Source organism: Berghia stephanieae, chromosome 1, assembly GCF_034508935.2.
Source record: "Berghia stephanieae isolate SIO BIC M18660-M18661 chromosome 1, UCSD_Bste_1.3, whole genome shotgun sequence".
In the NCBI taxonomy this organism is placed as follows: domain Eukaryota; kingdom Metazoa; phylum Mollusca; class Gastropoda; order Nudibranchia; family Aeolidiidae; genus Berghia; species Berghia stephanieae.
The window spans coordinates 15,863,726-15,880,110 of NC_088360.1; the positions used below are offsets into that span (position 1 = coordinate 15,863,726).

A 16,385-nucleotide genomic window follows, 5' to 3' on the forward strand; every position below is an offset into this window, starting at 1 on the left:
ACCTACGTCGTCTGCTAATATCAAGGGAAATAACGCATGATGCAAGTTATGAAAACGAAAGTAGTTGTTCATTAGATCCATGCCAAAATATTGGTCCTAAAGTATCTAATTCGTGATCTTAAAAAAATATTGATATTCACGATGAGTTTCGATCGAATCAAAGATGTTGTCGAATATGGAGATACTGCTTTATTATATGTGGGATATGACAATATGCTCCCAATTGTGGTGACCGAAGGCAAAATTCACCAGACTAAATTTGGTACCTTGAAACATGACGAACTGGTTGGCCAGAATTATGGGAGCAGATTACAATGCCCCTATGGCTGGATTTATGTCATACATCCTACTCCAGAGTTATGGACATTAAGTTTACCCCACAGAACGCAAATTTTGTATTCGACAGATATCAGCATGATTATTTTCCAGCTGGATTTAAAACCAGGATCAGTTGTAGTGGAAGCAGGTTAGCTAAAGATAGATTATGAGAGTGTATCTATCTAGTTAAGTTAGTAGCAGAGACTTAGACCAAGAGAAAGTGTGTGAGAGGTTCGAAGGTTGAGTAGGGTCTCTCCCTGCGTGCACATATTTGCAGGTCTGATTGCGGGAGCAACCATGGGCTTTTTTTTAAGTATTGTTGCAAGTGGATAATATTTTGTATTTGTATTGTCAGAGTATAATTTCATTATCATTGAGACCATTGCAATTTCAGTATTATTAGGTGAAAATGCATGAAAAAAAGAGTAAAATATGCCCAAAAATATGCAAATTACTGGTCCTAAAAATTGCAAGCATGTACAATCTAAAATTGACAGATAAAGTTAAAGTTCAACTCGTGCTATTAAAAGTAAAAAATGCATCACGCAAGATGCATACATATTTTATTACATTATAATTCAGGACACTTGTAAAGTCAGAACTTTAAATAAGAATTTTAAAATGGCTTGAATTCACTGAGTTTTATTATCTTAGCATTCTGCTAGGGCTAGGGCTAGCAACTTGCTAATTAGAAATATGCTTTGGTTTATTTCTACTTCATATTCATAAAGTGTTGCTTAGTTTCTATTGTGCTGTTTAGCAATTTGCCAAACGAAGAACAATAAAAATGTCATTGCCTTTGCAGATCTTCAGTTGACTAAGTTGACTGCACATGAGCAATGTAAGAATAAAATAAAGACTCCCAGGCAGCGAATCAACATGCACATATTTACAGTTCTGATAACCAGGCGCAATTATTGACTTTTAACATTGTTGTAATGGACAATATTTAGCATTGGTTTGAGAGTATTTTCATTACAACTATGAGCCCATAATCATTTTGGTTATCAGACCTGCAAATATTTACTCGTTGGTTGGTTTCAAATAACTCTTAAGCGATACATATGCCCATTCCTAAAACATCTATCAATTTTAGCATTATGAATATTGTATATTATATTTTTATATTGCCTGAGACTAGGATAAATCAAATGTTGCAAAGCGCATGTTAATGATTTCTAAAATATATTGAATATTTAACAACTGACTTTGGAACAAATAAACACAATTGTGTTATAACACTGCAACTAGAAATGAAATAATCCCTTTGATTCGAGTTATAAAAGGGAGGGGTATTATTATCATGCCATAAAAAGAGACACCTGAAGTAATATTTGCTTTTTTTTTAATGTTGGTATGAGTATGACTGAATTAAATATTGCTTCATCAAGAATTATAGATCTATGCATTTTATCACAGATATCATGGAAAGATGTGAATTGTGATAAATAATATGTTATTTTACGACTGTACTTCAAATAGTCAAGAAAATGTGGGATCTCTATTTGCACCTAAAAACACTAAATTTATTCATTTTGTTATGGATAGTCATAATTTGACAACAGAATTAAAATATATTTCATTGCACAGATCATAAAAAACTACTGTGAATTTTGGTATATATTTAGAATTTGTTGTACTTCAAATAATGGGGATTCGATTGGCTTTGAACACCTACTAGTAGTGATAAAAATCAGCAAGCTTCAATAATTTACAGTACAACTCAGATTCAATGAACTCTGACTCAACTAGCACCTCGCATTCTGTGAACAGAGAAAAATCACACATACACACCCCCTGCCCTTTTTTTTTTGTTGTTGTTGAATTTAGTGAAATAATTCTTATTGATCGAACTTATCTCAACCTCATATCCAATGAACCAGTAATATAAGCAAACTCACTTTTTTTTTTAATTGTCCTATTTTCTTTTTTCTTTTTTTTAAAATTGAGCTTTATAAAGCGCAATATCCACTAATTGTGCTCAAAGCGCTTTAACAAGGGGTCCCTGGTCAACAGCAACATTTAACATGTAGGACGGGACATGACACATGTTTGGCGATATTACAATGTTTTGGACAAAGTCAATGCTATTAACGGCCAGGTACTCATTTTACACCTGAGTACGGTGAGAGAATGTGAGTAAAGAGCCTTTTCCAAGGACTCAACTATGCGCCGAGCGTGAGGCTCGAGCCCAGGACCTTCCGATCCAAAAGCGAGTGTCATACCACTAGACCACATAGCTGCACAAGGCTACTGAAACATTCGGTTGAACTTTTCATAAAACCAAAGGTCTGCTGTCAGCAATAGCTGACAAGACACGGAGAACAATAGAATGGAGATTACCTCAGGCCTCATACTACCATGTGTTAGGGGTGGGGCAAGGTCAGTGTCATGTAATAATGTATAGGGGGGGGGGGGTGACAATCTCAATCAGCATGGGGTGTATACATTAACATTTATAGGTAATAGATGATCAGGGATGTATATTGTGTGTTTATGTATGGATGTGTGTGTGTGTGTGTGTGTTTACTTGGTTTTTATTTTTATGCCAATACATCCAAATATGCAAAGAAACTTTTAAAATGCAAAATGTGCGATGGAAGTGAAATATGGAGCAGCATTGTCCATATTTTTTTGGAGGGTCAGATTGTTCTCTGCACTTCGGACTCAAGTCTGAATAGTCTCCCGTGGCTATTTGAACTCCAAAATGCATGCACAATCACAGGAGGCTGTAAGGGAGACACAGTGGGCAAAGGATGGAACTGATACTGATAGAAGAAGAGTTCAGAAGAAATTCTGTTTTGCTGATATCAGACAGACTCAGCTGACTGATACCCATACTTCGGACTGTGGGATTGTTTTTGTCCAAGACTATCAGAATATTGTAATATTTTGTCCTGATTTTATTTGGACATCAAGTTACATACTGTTAGAAAAGCTTCTGCTTTAGACCACTGTTAATTTGACTGATTTTTGTTCCCTTTGAAGGGTTTCAACTTTTTTTCTTTTTAATTTCTAACTAGACTTACAATTGATCAATCATTTTGTCTCTCTCGTCTAATAAAGTGGGTTTAGACTACCTGTTGTTAGTCCCTATTTAGTTAATACTCATTTTTTTTTCATTTGTATCAATTAATGATAAAAATATCTTAAAATTTAAAAAACAAGCTGTACAGCTATGAGCTCAGACTGCTGTTTCCCATTTTTTTTATTTTATTTTTTTTTGGTGTAGTATTTCAAATTTTGCAGCTTGGTCACTTTTGTAGTCACCAATACTTTTCTTAGTTTGTGTCAAAAGTTTTGGCTCTAGAAACCAAAGAAAGCCAAGGTCGAACTGCCTGTCCACCTTACATCTGGTATGCATGGTGATTGCCACGCATGTGTTGGAGCTTGCATCCAAATAGCCATGGGAGACTTATCAGACTCGAGTCCACTTTTTGTCCTGTATACCGCATCATGATAGATGATCCACTTACCAAGGTTCATGCATTTCACACATGTGCAATAATACACCCCCACTCCCACCACATTCCCAACCAGGGGCCTTTTATCCATATAATTACAGTGCAGTCCTGATAATTCGAATTGGGTGGGAAAAGCAAATGACTTCTATTTATCAGAATTCGATTTGTCTCCAAACAAGGGAAATAACTAAACCTGACTCCAGGTATCAGGGTTATCCCAACTCTACGCAGAATGAGAATGCGTGGGGTTTAGCGTGGCGTTCACGTTCAGTCAACTGTAGGCCTAGACTGCTTGAGTAGAAAGCCAAGTTGTACAACAAAGAAAGAAAGACTACACATTGTTGTACCCTTATGCTTTGGCCCTGACCAAGCCGTGCCCTGGCCCTTCCACTTACAAGCTACACAATAGCACAGAGTAGTAGTTAACACTGCATGCTGTGTAGGCCCTCTACTTCTAGATCTAGATCCATCGATCAATAAAGAAGGACAGCAAAGAAGAGAAAGAGAAACGTGTGGAGTGGGGTGTGGCCTATGATTGTTCGTGCCGTGTATTGGTCAGCTTGTGGTTATCACTGTGTGTTAGATCTATTTATAACCAACCCCCTTTGTTAGCCAGCGGCCAGCAGACCACAAGTTAGTCTTAGTGATGAGAACGCGAGAAGGAGAGAGGGATGACGCGAGACAGCTGGTCAATTTGGAGAAAGAAGAGAGAGGGCGGGTGGGACGGAGAGGGAACAACACGCCATTACATGCCTCAGGGGTCTAGTTATTATTATTATTAGTCAGCTCAGTCATTAAAACGCGTGGGAGGGTGGATACGGAGAACAGGCAGTTCATTATGACCTTCCAGAGTTGTTTTTTTAATGATGGGCAAGCACTTGCACTTCGAATAAAGAGAATAACGACTGTTCGAATTCGAATTAACCATGAATATTTTATGTAGAAAAAGAAGAAAATAATTCATTACATCGTATTTTCTTCGATTTAAAAGAAATTTGGTTAATCAGATTTCGAATTATCTGGACTGGACTGTATAATGAAGGTCATTGTCTAACAAGATTGACAGTGATATCCTCTTCTGTAGTAAATAGATACTCATGGTAAGCAGTTGGTGTATTAAAATAAAGAAAGCTGTTTCAATATATATAGAAAGTGTAATATTTAGTAGGTTTATGTGGCGAACTTACTGATTCTTGTTTAGTTAAAGTTCTGAACCGTGTTGTCTTGATCAAGATAATGGTGCATTTGAGTGTAAAATTTCAATATTTGTATACTACACACCAGTGAGTTGGTTACACATGCAAAATATTTTGGTATTGTGGTGGATTTTTTGGTTTGTTATTTTTTGTTTGTTTTTTGTTTTTTGTTTTTTTTTGTTTTGTTTTTTTTTTTTGTATTTGTAACTTTTGTTATTTGTAATGTTAAATCATCAAATAAGTTGACCGTAACAAATGATGAGTATTTTTTCGTGCTTTAGAATATGACATGCTTCAGATTGTTTATAGCATTAAAGAAGTCAGAAAATTGATAAGGGAAGCCTTTATTGTGAGAAATGTCTGCAAACCATTGAATTCTGTGGGGGAAAAAACTGGTAGGATTCTCATATATTGGGCTTTGTGCTGTGTTTATCTTTTAAAGATTTTCTTTCTTCTTTGTTATTGTAGGAACAGGTAGTGGATCTCTGTCACATGCAATCCTTCGAACTATTCAACCAAAGGGACATTTGCACACTTTTGAGTTCCATGAAGAACGGAGTATAAAGGCCCAGGATGAATTTACCCAGCATGGGCTTGGACAATTTGTAACAGTAACCCATCGAGATGTTTGTGGGGAAGGGTTCAAGTGTAATCACATAGCAGATGCAGTTTTTTTGGACCTTCCCAAGCCATGGGAATGCATAGCAAGTGCTAAAAATGCCATAAAAAAAGAAGGTACTATGTTTATTTGTACTTTTCATGTCACATGATACTCTCCTGATCACAGCTTGTATCTAAATAACTTTGACTGGATTTCGAAAGCCATTTTTCTTCTGCATTCACCAATAGTGCGCTATGTTTAACTTTGAAAAGTCGTTGACGAAGCTGGTTTTGAGTTATGTGGTCATTTGGGGGGGGGGGGGGGGGGGGGGGGGGGGGGGAACAACAATTTGAAGACGACAGGAGAGCTATTAAATGAAGATCTCTTAGGAGTTGTGCAGCAAAAAAAAACATCAGCGGCTTGGAGAGGATGCCGATGATGATGAAAGTTAACCTTTGCCAAATAAAGAAAACCTAGACCTTGTGAAAAATCTCCATCGGCTCATTTAAGAAGACTTTTTAACAGATTTGCTTCTATCGTTGGAAGCTACTGAGCAAAATGTTTATAAACATCTGGCCTCAGCAAGAAAACAGACTTCCCTTGATGCCTTCTAGGGAAATGAGTGATGTCAAATGCAAAGTAAAACAATAGAATTGACAACAATAAAGGCTAAAAGATAGAAAAGAAAAGAAAAAAGAACAAAAAATTTTAAAGAGGGGCATGGACGATTCAAAACCCATGTAAACTCAGAGAGAAAATGTTGCACTATATGGACAGAAAACTCAACTTTAGTTAATCACAACTTCGGTAAATTACAACATTTTAGCTGATCCTAAGATGTTGCGATTATCCGGAGTGGACTGTAATATATTTGACGTTAATTATAACTTGTTTTGTACACAACTAAAGGTTTTTGTAGCAGTGAATTAATTTTATTTTATTTATTTATTTTTATTCATTCTTTTATTTCTATATTTATTTCTATGTATTTATTTATTGATTGACATATTATTTATTTTTAAAAGTGCACTATTCTGGATTGTGAAGGTAGGAAAAAAGATTGGAAAAACTTTTCAGAGTAAAATTTGCATTTTCCATGTATAATTATAATGGAATACAAATTTTTGCAAAATTTGCTATTTTTAGATGCAAAATGTGCAACATTGCAAAATCCATGTTGACAGTTTTTTAAATAATATTTAAGGTTGTGAATCCCGTACATTGCTTTCCACCCTCAAAATTGGTCATCTGTCAAAGAATACAGTCCCCAAATGTTATGTCCAATTCACCTGATGATTTCTGCAATGTAATGGTCACTTTAATTAAATGATTTTTTTAATACACATATTTTCTTTTATTACTTTTTTTCCTGTACAGGAGGAAGGATCTGTACCTTTTCACCATGTATTGAGCAAGTCCAGTGTACACACGAAGCCCTAGTCAAAGAAGGATTTGAGGATATTTCCACAATAGAATGCCTCAACAGAAACTTTAACATTCAATATGCGAAGATGCAAAATGTCAGTTTTGATGGCGAATTTGTAGAACAACCATCCAATGTTACTTTGTTAAATGATTCCATTGAGCAACCATCGCCACAGGAGAATGTCTTGCCGGCCAAAGGGGAGTTTAGAATTATTCCTAAACGAAAGTCATCAGGTGATGGAGTTGGGAATAAAGAAGACAAGTCAAAGTCTGACTCCAATTGTAAATGTTTTGCTGCTGCCGTTCCAATTATGAACATGCAAGGACACACAGGATTTCTCACATTTGCCACTCTCTCAGTCCATTAATGGGTTTTGTTTTTTGTTTTTTTTTAATTTGGGTTCAACAAATACATTTGAAATCATATTTTACATGCTTTGTGAACTTTATTTTTTTAAATTTGTTTTGTTCTTGTTTCATTATTTTTTTTTTAGTGAAATTATATTAGAAAGACTTCAAAAATCTAATAATTCTCTTGATAGGAATATACAGTGCAGAACAGAAATCTCAACACGCAAATCTTTAAATCACGGAAATCTCAAACACATCTCAATTTCCCTTTTTAATCCCTATATGTTTATAGTATTGGCAACATGAAAATCTCCAACACTTTCGAAGGCCAACACGGAAATCTTGAACAAACTAAACATTCACTTTTGTGTTCGTTCATAAAATTCTTTTGCCTTACTGTATGTTTGTTTTGAACGGTCTCAGTAGGGCGTTAGGTGTAACAAACGTGTGTATGTTTGGAGTGTATGTGTGTGTGTGTGTATGCGTGGGGAAGGTAGGGGGAGCAAAGCATGTGAGACCAGTGTCTTTCGCACATGATGCGTTACTCCATGTTATTCTATTAATGTCCCAGTACTAGTGGGAGACTAGCAAGGCAGTGCTGGCATGAGGCTGTAACTGTAATATCAAACTCAAACAAGTAATTGGGGATGGGGTAAGAGAAGAGGTGTGTTGGAGATGAATGAGAGGAGTGATGGTAGCGGATTCATAGGTAAAGACTTCACATTCTGAATGTGTTATCAACAATGTGATAGTGATATGCTGGCTTTGTCTTACTATGCCACCAAATTGGAACCATATTCCACTTCTGAATGAGACACAGCGCATTATAAACTACACCTCATTATAATTAATGAGACCTTACCAAAACCACTCGTGTTTACCTACCTCACATTTTTCTTCATATTCTTTGTAAAATTCTCAACATGGAAAACACGGAAATCCTGAACAAATAAGTCTGGTCCCAACTTGTTTGAGTCACTTGTCTTATAGGCCTGGGGTGGGGGGTATGAGAGGTCAAGTGAATATGTTGCTCTCCAGTCTGGATATCCTAGCTGTGACTGTGTGTCTTGAATATCTCGCAGAATATCTCGCAAACTGCGATTATTTGACCCTGATTAGTTGCCAATCCAGTTGTGTTTTAATTTGAATATCTAGATCTCTATTGTATTTAGCAGAGATTACTTTTCGATAGATCAGCATTATAATACGTTTATAATAGGCACTTTACAGGTACAGTACTTGCTCCTTTTGAAATTTTTTGTCTTTGGAAGTTTCGTCTCTGACTGAAATGATAGTGTCAATCAATTTCTGGTGTTGTGAGGTAGGGTTTGCTTCCGCATTGATACGTATAAGCTCAAGTTTGTTTGTCAGTTTGTTCTTGCTCAAGTTTGTTTGTCAGTTTGTTCTTGAATGCATTACGTATATTTTCATCTTTTAGGCTAGTAAAACCTGTTGCTGGTTTGGTCTTCGTGTAAAAAATCTTATTTTACTGACTGCTTGACAGTAATTACTAACAGTCTTTGGTCAGTGTTTACGTTTGTTCCAGAATATGTCCTTGCATTGTTCAGGTGTTTTTTGTAACGTTCTGGGACAATAACAAAGGCAATTTGGTTATAAATCCTTACGATATTGTCATCCACTTTCATTAATCCTTCCCATGTGGTTATATCTAGCTGGATGCTTGAATGCCGAATTGGCAATAAACATTTGTTTTTTTGTGCAAAAATCAATAAGAGGTTGACCATTATCATTTCTTTTGCCTTTGGAATAGTTGCCTAAACAACATTCACCTTCTGATTTCTAGGCTATAGGCTATTTTTGAGTTAAAATCCCCCACCAGTATGACATCTTCTTTCCTATGTTTGTTTATGAAGTTTTCTTTTTCATCATAAATTTTTTCTCTCTCCTCAGCGTCGATTACTGTTGATACTGCGGTGGGCATATGAGTGTTGATTATGATTGTAGATCTGTTGTTATTTGCAGAGTTCTTAATTTTTAATACAGCTAGCCTATACTGAATGATCCCTTATGTTTCCAGATGTGGTAGCCATGTCTAGAATAAACCCCAAGACCCCCCTCCCCCTCCTATCTGTTTTCTTGGGTGGGGTTCCTGACCTCCCATAGTGGGCAGGGGGGGTACATACTGTGTTATCTATCCCCTTATATCTGTTTTCCAACATGCTTTCTGTCTTTGCCTTGGAATGAGATTACTTGGTTTTGTCCTGGCTGGGAGGGAAACAGTCGAATGCATAGTTATTGTTTTGGGAGATGATATATTTTTTTTTCCTTGTAAATTATCTCTCTGTTATGTATTATCGTAATTGTTATTTTGAAGGTATAATGTAAGCATTTGAGTGTATTCCTCTTTGTTGGATTGTATGCTTGTGCAGAGCTGCCAACCTACCGCAAAAAATGCGGAATTGTACGCATTTTCTGTGATTGTAAGCTTGTACACATTTCCCCAAGATTGTACCTATTTTCAGTGTACGGAGTCACTTCAGTTTTCTTTATTATTATTATTATTCATATTGTTACTAGCCTATTGAGAAACCTTGGTGACCAAGTGGATATTCATATATTTTTTGACCAATTATGATCTTCATGCTGGGAGGTAGAATTCTGAAAGGATTGGATTATAGTCTTGGGAACATCATTGTTTGCTGCAATTGAGCTTGTGTGGTGTGACTTTATGTAAGTGTACCTTCCTCTTACTTTCACAATGGTTAGTTTCCGTCGATTTCAGGATTGTACCCATTTTTATGAAATCTTCCCCATTTTGAGGTCCCATTATACACATTTTCATCAGATGGGGTTGGCAGCTCTGCTTGTGTCTGGATGAGACTTATAGGTATCTCAAACTAAGTACATTGGTGGTGTGCTATTGGAATCTACATCTGATCACTATTTGTTCCCAGCTCCCCTTTGTCTTACTTTCTCTTGGGTACTTTAATTGTAATTCTAGAACTTTTTACTATCCCATTTTATTCCTTTTTACTGGCGCTGATATAACCTGAATGTGTTGCAAGCGCCAAAAAACCCTTGAAAACAAAAACAAACTATCTGTTTTCGTGTGGAAAAGTTATTAGTTGATTCCCTTCAATGATTTGGTCTGTTTCGTTTCTTGAAGACATACGATATTAAGATTGTATTTCTTTAAATCCATGATGAGATTGGTAGTCTTAATATTAGAAGATAATCCACGCACATTGAATGATGTAATATTTATTTGCGATGATTTGAGTTTTTCCATACAGCAAAATATAATTGTGTGTTCAGTTCCGGTTTTAATGTAAACACTGGTGAAAAGGATTTATCGGTAATTGGTCACTCACCAGCGTTGGCACATCTCTACAGGAATACTGTCTATATTCTATTCATTCAAACACCATTTGTTCGAAAGAACATGCCAATAGAGTATGATCTAACACAAATTACATCACTAAAAAGTCGAACAAACACACACAAATTCACCTTTAGATTTATATTATGTGCAATCCAATCACGGAAGTCTTCCTATGCCAAAAAACATGCTGGAATCCGAGCGGTCAAAATTTGAAGCAAGGCGGGTGGTTGGATGGGAGCATCACCCTTGAATCATATACCTATGATGTTCGCATGGGTGTACGATCCGATAGTGATGTCGTTTCTTCTTCTCTTTACTAGCCTATCCTGCTTCTTTGGTTTGTGATTGTATTTTTGACAGGGGATATTTTTTTCTGTAAATCTTCTGCCTGTTTGTCCTTGGTTATTTATAATTTAGCTTATGATATCTTTAGGTTATGATTTTTATTTCCATTTGTACTATTTTTGTTAGATTGCTTGTTTTTTTGTTTCAGCGGTCTCTCATATAACCTCAATTGTGTTGGAAGAGACCTAAAGCAACAAACAAACAAAAAAAAAAAAAACAAAAAAAAAAAATTTGAAGCTCATGGGATGTAACCAATACATTCAGTCACCCAGCTCCAGCGTGTCGTATTACAGAGCGTGTTGGAATTCGGTGTGCTAAAATCCCTTGAGTACTGTAGTTGGATAACTCATAACTCCAAGACAGATTTACATCTGTGCCTGTTCCCACAGTTTTTAGCTCTAACTTTAATATACTTTGATCTAACAAATCACAAACCAATGCCAATCTATTCATTTTGCAACAGACAACTTTATTCAATTCCAATATGTATGTAAATCGCCATGATTTAATGAGATTATAGACAGGGTCGTCAATGCAAAAATAAGGAACCCACTAGTCACAATATAAATATATAATATAACCAAAAATGAGTTTCACAAGTCAATAGAATGTATAATGATATAGTAAACACAATCAGCATAATCAATTATCATGAAGCAAATTTATGCTTAAGAATCACTGTAACTTGTAACTGTGAGGACTGTGAACAAAGTCCAATTTCACTGCATTCTTAGTAAATTTTATTTCATATTCAAAGACATTTCTAAAGTTAATTTTGGATTGTATGAAATATTTTAGTTTAGAGATGTAAGTGTCTCTTACATTAACAAAAGGTCGTAGCTTCAAACTGCCAGACAGGATATGACCTCAAGAGCTCTTTTGCATCCCATTCTATTTTTATCACAGATGAGCTTTTTAAAGAGAGTCTCAAATGTGATAAGATCAGACATAAAATAAACCAAGAAAATCATAAATTCCGATGGACTTCAAGGTCTTGACATTTTAGCCAGCGACAAATTTCAACCCATGATTAGGATAAATACTGCTATTACTATTAGTATTAGCACTTGTGAAATAAAGGAGACAGAATTAGACTAGTTTTCTGGCAGTGAGTTAATTGGTAAAATAACCTCCTGTTATTAACTGTTATCAGACTACCCAAAAAAGCCTACCGATCTGAGTTCATCACCAGTACCTCCACTATTGTCTTCACAAGGTCAATGTGGTCATTACTGACATCCTTACAAGTCAGACGAGTCAAGACATGTTTCTGTTTTGCTTAACTTTGTGGTCATCTGTCAGTTGCTTGTGCACCCAAATGTAGACTAATATAGAGGTATGCAAGCTACTAAACAGAACCATAGGTAGATAGCATGCATTAGTGAACTGTACACATAGATAAAAAGGATATTCATCACGAATTTTCAAGAGCAAGACACAAGCACTACTTCATGGATTTATTTCACTTTGACATAGCGCGACACTGGAAGAACAGAATAAAGCAATACTTTAGTCAAATATAATATAGGGTTTAGAAATATTTGATACGAACACAGAAAATCAATAATTCTAAAAGTATATATTTTCATGTTTTACTCTATACACAATAACAAAGTAATAATAATTACCACAGCAATACATGATATGAACAAATACAAAAATAATTCCCTCATGTACAGATGTAGAACCGTACTACATTCCATTCACATCACAATGCCTGTCTGGAATTTTATGGTCTTTTTGATAAATTATGATTATACATCCATACAATCAATATGAAAAATAGACGTTATAAAAAGAAACATAAAGATAAGGGGAGCATTGACTAAAATAATAATCCCGCCATTTAAATCTATGGATATTTCCCTTGTGTGAATTCAATCAAATCAATTGGGAAATGAAATTCAAAATACAAATGTTGCTGCTTGAAGCTAGAAAGGTAAAAAACAATGAGGTTGAATATATACAATTGAGTTTAATGAAAATCATTTCCACCATCTTACACTAGTCTTTTAAAGCTTAAATTTAATCAACAAAGACTAATAATGTGGTTTTAGGTACCCTTTTGTCAGTGTAGACGAAGAGGTGTGTTCTACTGTATTTACTCGAATGTAAGTGTGTTCAGCTGATACTTCAGGCTTTAGGAGCCTTAGAAGAAATGGACTGTATCTTCATCATCCTCATTATTATTATTATTATTATTATTATTATTATTATTATTATTATATTATTATTATTATTATTATTATTATTATTATTATTATTATTATTATATATTGACTATTATTATTATTATATTATTATTATTATTATTATTATTATTACAACGTAGCCTACTTATAACAACATATGTGACAGTTGAAAGCAACACCCTCTCTTACTCTTTAAGAAACATGGAGTCCAAGATCCAATTTTTTCCCTATATATCTTTAGTATCTAAAAACGCAACATAATGGAATACAATGAAACTCTTGGATAACGAAATCTCTCAGGACTGGAAAATTATGTTGTTATCCAGGGGTGTCGTTATTTCGGGGTTTTCAAAATGGTGAAAAAAGGGGGCGTGGTGAGACCAGTGAATAAAACTTGAACTTTTTATATACCTAAATATCCACTAAACATTCTCAAACCACTTTACAAGGGGTCCTTGACCATTTAACACATGACGTGTAGAACGAGACATGACACCTGTTAGGCGATATTGCAATTTTTTCTTACAGAGACAACGCTGTTAACGGCCAGGTACTCATTTTAACCTGAGTTTGGTGAGAGAATGTGAGTAAAGAGCTTTTCCAAGGAAATCAACTATGCACCGAGCAAGGCTCAAACCCACAACCTTCTGATCCAAAAGCGAGTGACATACCACTAGACCACATAGCCGCACAACTTATATATACATATTACAGTGCAATGCGTGGACCAGAGCCTGAGAGATAACATTAGAATGTGTATATCTGCTGTTTACAAAAGGTATACTAGCTTTCACTCTCCAATGTGTATTGTCATTGTTTCGATCATAAACAGTGCTCGAGTGCCATTTAACAAAACTAAGAATAAATCAAGAAAATAAAGCACCTATATGATATATGATAATACCAAGAACACAATTGCACACATCTAGTTTTGATTTTAGTTTTAGTTAAAATTCATGCGATACTGCTGGCGAGTTTTGAAAATCAAATTTTTATTTAAATTTAAGTGCACCAAAATTTTACAAGCACTTAAAATTAGTAGATCTACATCTTGAGATATTAAAAACAAAAAAAATAATTTTAAAAAGCCTTTTACTAAGTATTAACTACAATGATATCAAATTTGGATTGATGTTTAGGAAAACAACTGATTTTTCAAAGGAAAATAATAAAGTGATAGAGGCTATTATTATTTTCCTCAATATTCCAACATATTATAAGACCATAAATATACATATTGGACACGGCATTGCCTGATATCAGCTAATCTCCACTGACCTCTGACAGGTAGCTAAAAGTAGCAGGGAAGGTTGATGGATCCTTCAGAGTCCATCCACTGATAAACTTTTTTTGCTGTGGTTCCATATGAACTAGCTTTGATTCTGCGCGATGTAGTAAACATGTGTTCTGACTGGTCGGAAACAGAGCGATCTCATTGGGAGGTGAAAATCTTTTTCAATTGGTAAAGAGTATGAGATGACAATGGCCAAGTATCAAGCATCGGCGGCTATGTGGTCTACTGGTATGACACTCGCTTTCGGATCGGAAGGTCATAGGTTCGAGCCTCACACTCGGCGCATAGTTGAGTCTTTGTCCGAAAAATTGTAATATCGCCTAACAGGCTTCATGTCCCGTCCTACATGTTAAATGTTGCTGTTGACCAGGGACCCCTTGTAAAGCGCTTTGATCACATTTAGTGGATATTGCGCCATATAAAGCTCAATCAACGGCCCATTATTGGGATACCGTGTCTCTAAACAGGGGTTTTACTAAAGTGTATGTCTTTATTTTGGGGATTTTATTACTAATAACATATATATCAAAAAGTCGGGACCAGTGGTTGTCATTATCCAGAGGTTGCACTGTACATTTTAAATTTTATTAAAAACCCTACACTTTAAAGCAACATTGATAGGTATGGCAGTAGTCAACAACTTTTCAAATCGACAGTTAAGGGAGAATTTCTGATCCAATGAAAACATTAGCATTCTGATAAATGAAATTCCAAAGCTGTAAATAATATAGTGTAATCTCTATAACGACATCGTCGGGACCGGAAAAAAAAATGTTACAGAGGAGTTGCCAAAAAAAAAGGTGGGGTGGGGGGGGGGGGGGGAAGAGTATGGCTTGAAATTCCACTTTCCCTCTGTTGTATATCCAGATTTGGGACTGGCGTGTATGCAATTGATTACACTGCCACATAATTTTTGTTATTGTTTTGATTGTTCATTTTTCATTCGGCATTTTTTTTTTTTTTCGTTCGTTTATATTTTACACACAATGGTGATTTTTATGTCAATGTTTTGTGAAAAAATAATTGATCACAGTCTGTCTCAGTATGGAGTCTGGAAGAGACGAGCTCACACACCATCAGTCCATTGAATGGCCCATCAAGAGCATTCATTGGTTGAAAAGCAAACATTCTCATTGGCTAATGTATGTGAGTATAGACTATCCTTGGTCAAAGAGTAAGCATTTTCATTGGCTACGTGTCATACAAGTATGGGATACCATTGGCCGAAAATTAAGCTTTTTCATTTACAATGAGGACAACGTTCATTGGTAGAACAGCTAGCAGTGCAGTTTCATTTCACCAGGAATTTCAATGTCGCTTTCAAGGTTTTTTCTCAAATGAATGTCGCAATAGAGAGTTTTTTCTTATTACTAACAATTTATCGAAAGAAAATCGAGACCTGGCCGCCATGTCGCTATTGAGGGACTGTTGGTATAAAGATTGTTGTAAAAGAGAACAGGTCCTTCAGGGCCAGTTGACAAAGGCATCTTCCACAGGTGAGGTAAAGCCAGACGAAAACATAGCTTACTTGGCCATTTGCATTGAAAAGCATTCAATCACTAGTCTCACCATAGAGAAAAAAAAGAAGCAACTGCCGACAAAAGCAGATATTGATGTATTGTAGCTCTGCTGACATAATTCAAGCAGAGTTGAGTGATCAGCACACCGACATCATGGCCTATCATATTTGTTGACAAGGTAGGCATGTAAGTTTTCAACCAAACAATTGATGGGTCTGTTATTTCAAGGTATCCTTTTTCAGCTGATGTAAGTGGCTGGAAGAAGACACCCCCGCCCTCCCCACTGTTTTTGTTTGTTCCGCTCTAACGACAACTCTCTATAAGACTTTTTTCTGG

At 35.7% G+C, this 16,385-nt stretch overlaps 1 protein-coding gene across 1 annotated transcript; it reads left to right on the forward strand.

The window, feature by feature from the left end:
* Positions 1-39: 39 nt before the first annotated feature.
* LOC144969055 (tRNA (adenine(58)-N(1))-methyltransferase catalytic subunit TRMT61A-like) lies at positions 40-7,430 on the forward strand. Its single transcript, XM_078908046.1, has 3 exons — positions 40-466; positions 5,447-5,713; positions 6,957-7,430. The coding sequence occupies exons 1-3, from the start codon at positions 142-144 to the stop codon at positions 7,370-7,372; spliced, it is 1,008 nt and encodes a 335-aa protein (XP_078764172.1). The 5' UTR covers positions 40-141; the 3' UTR covers positions 7,373-7,430.
* The last annotated feature ends 8,955 nt before the right edge of the window (positions 7,431-16,385 follow it).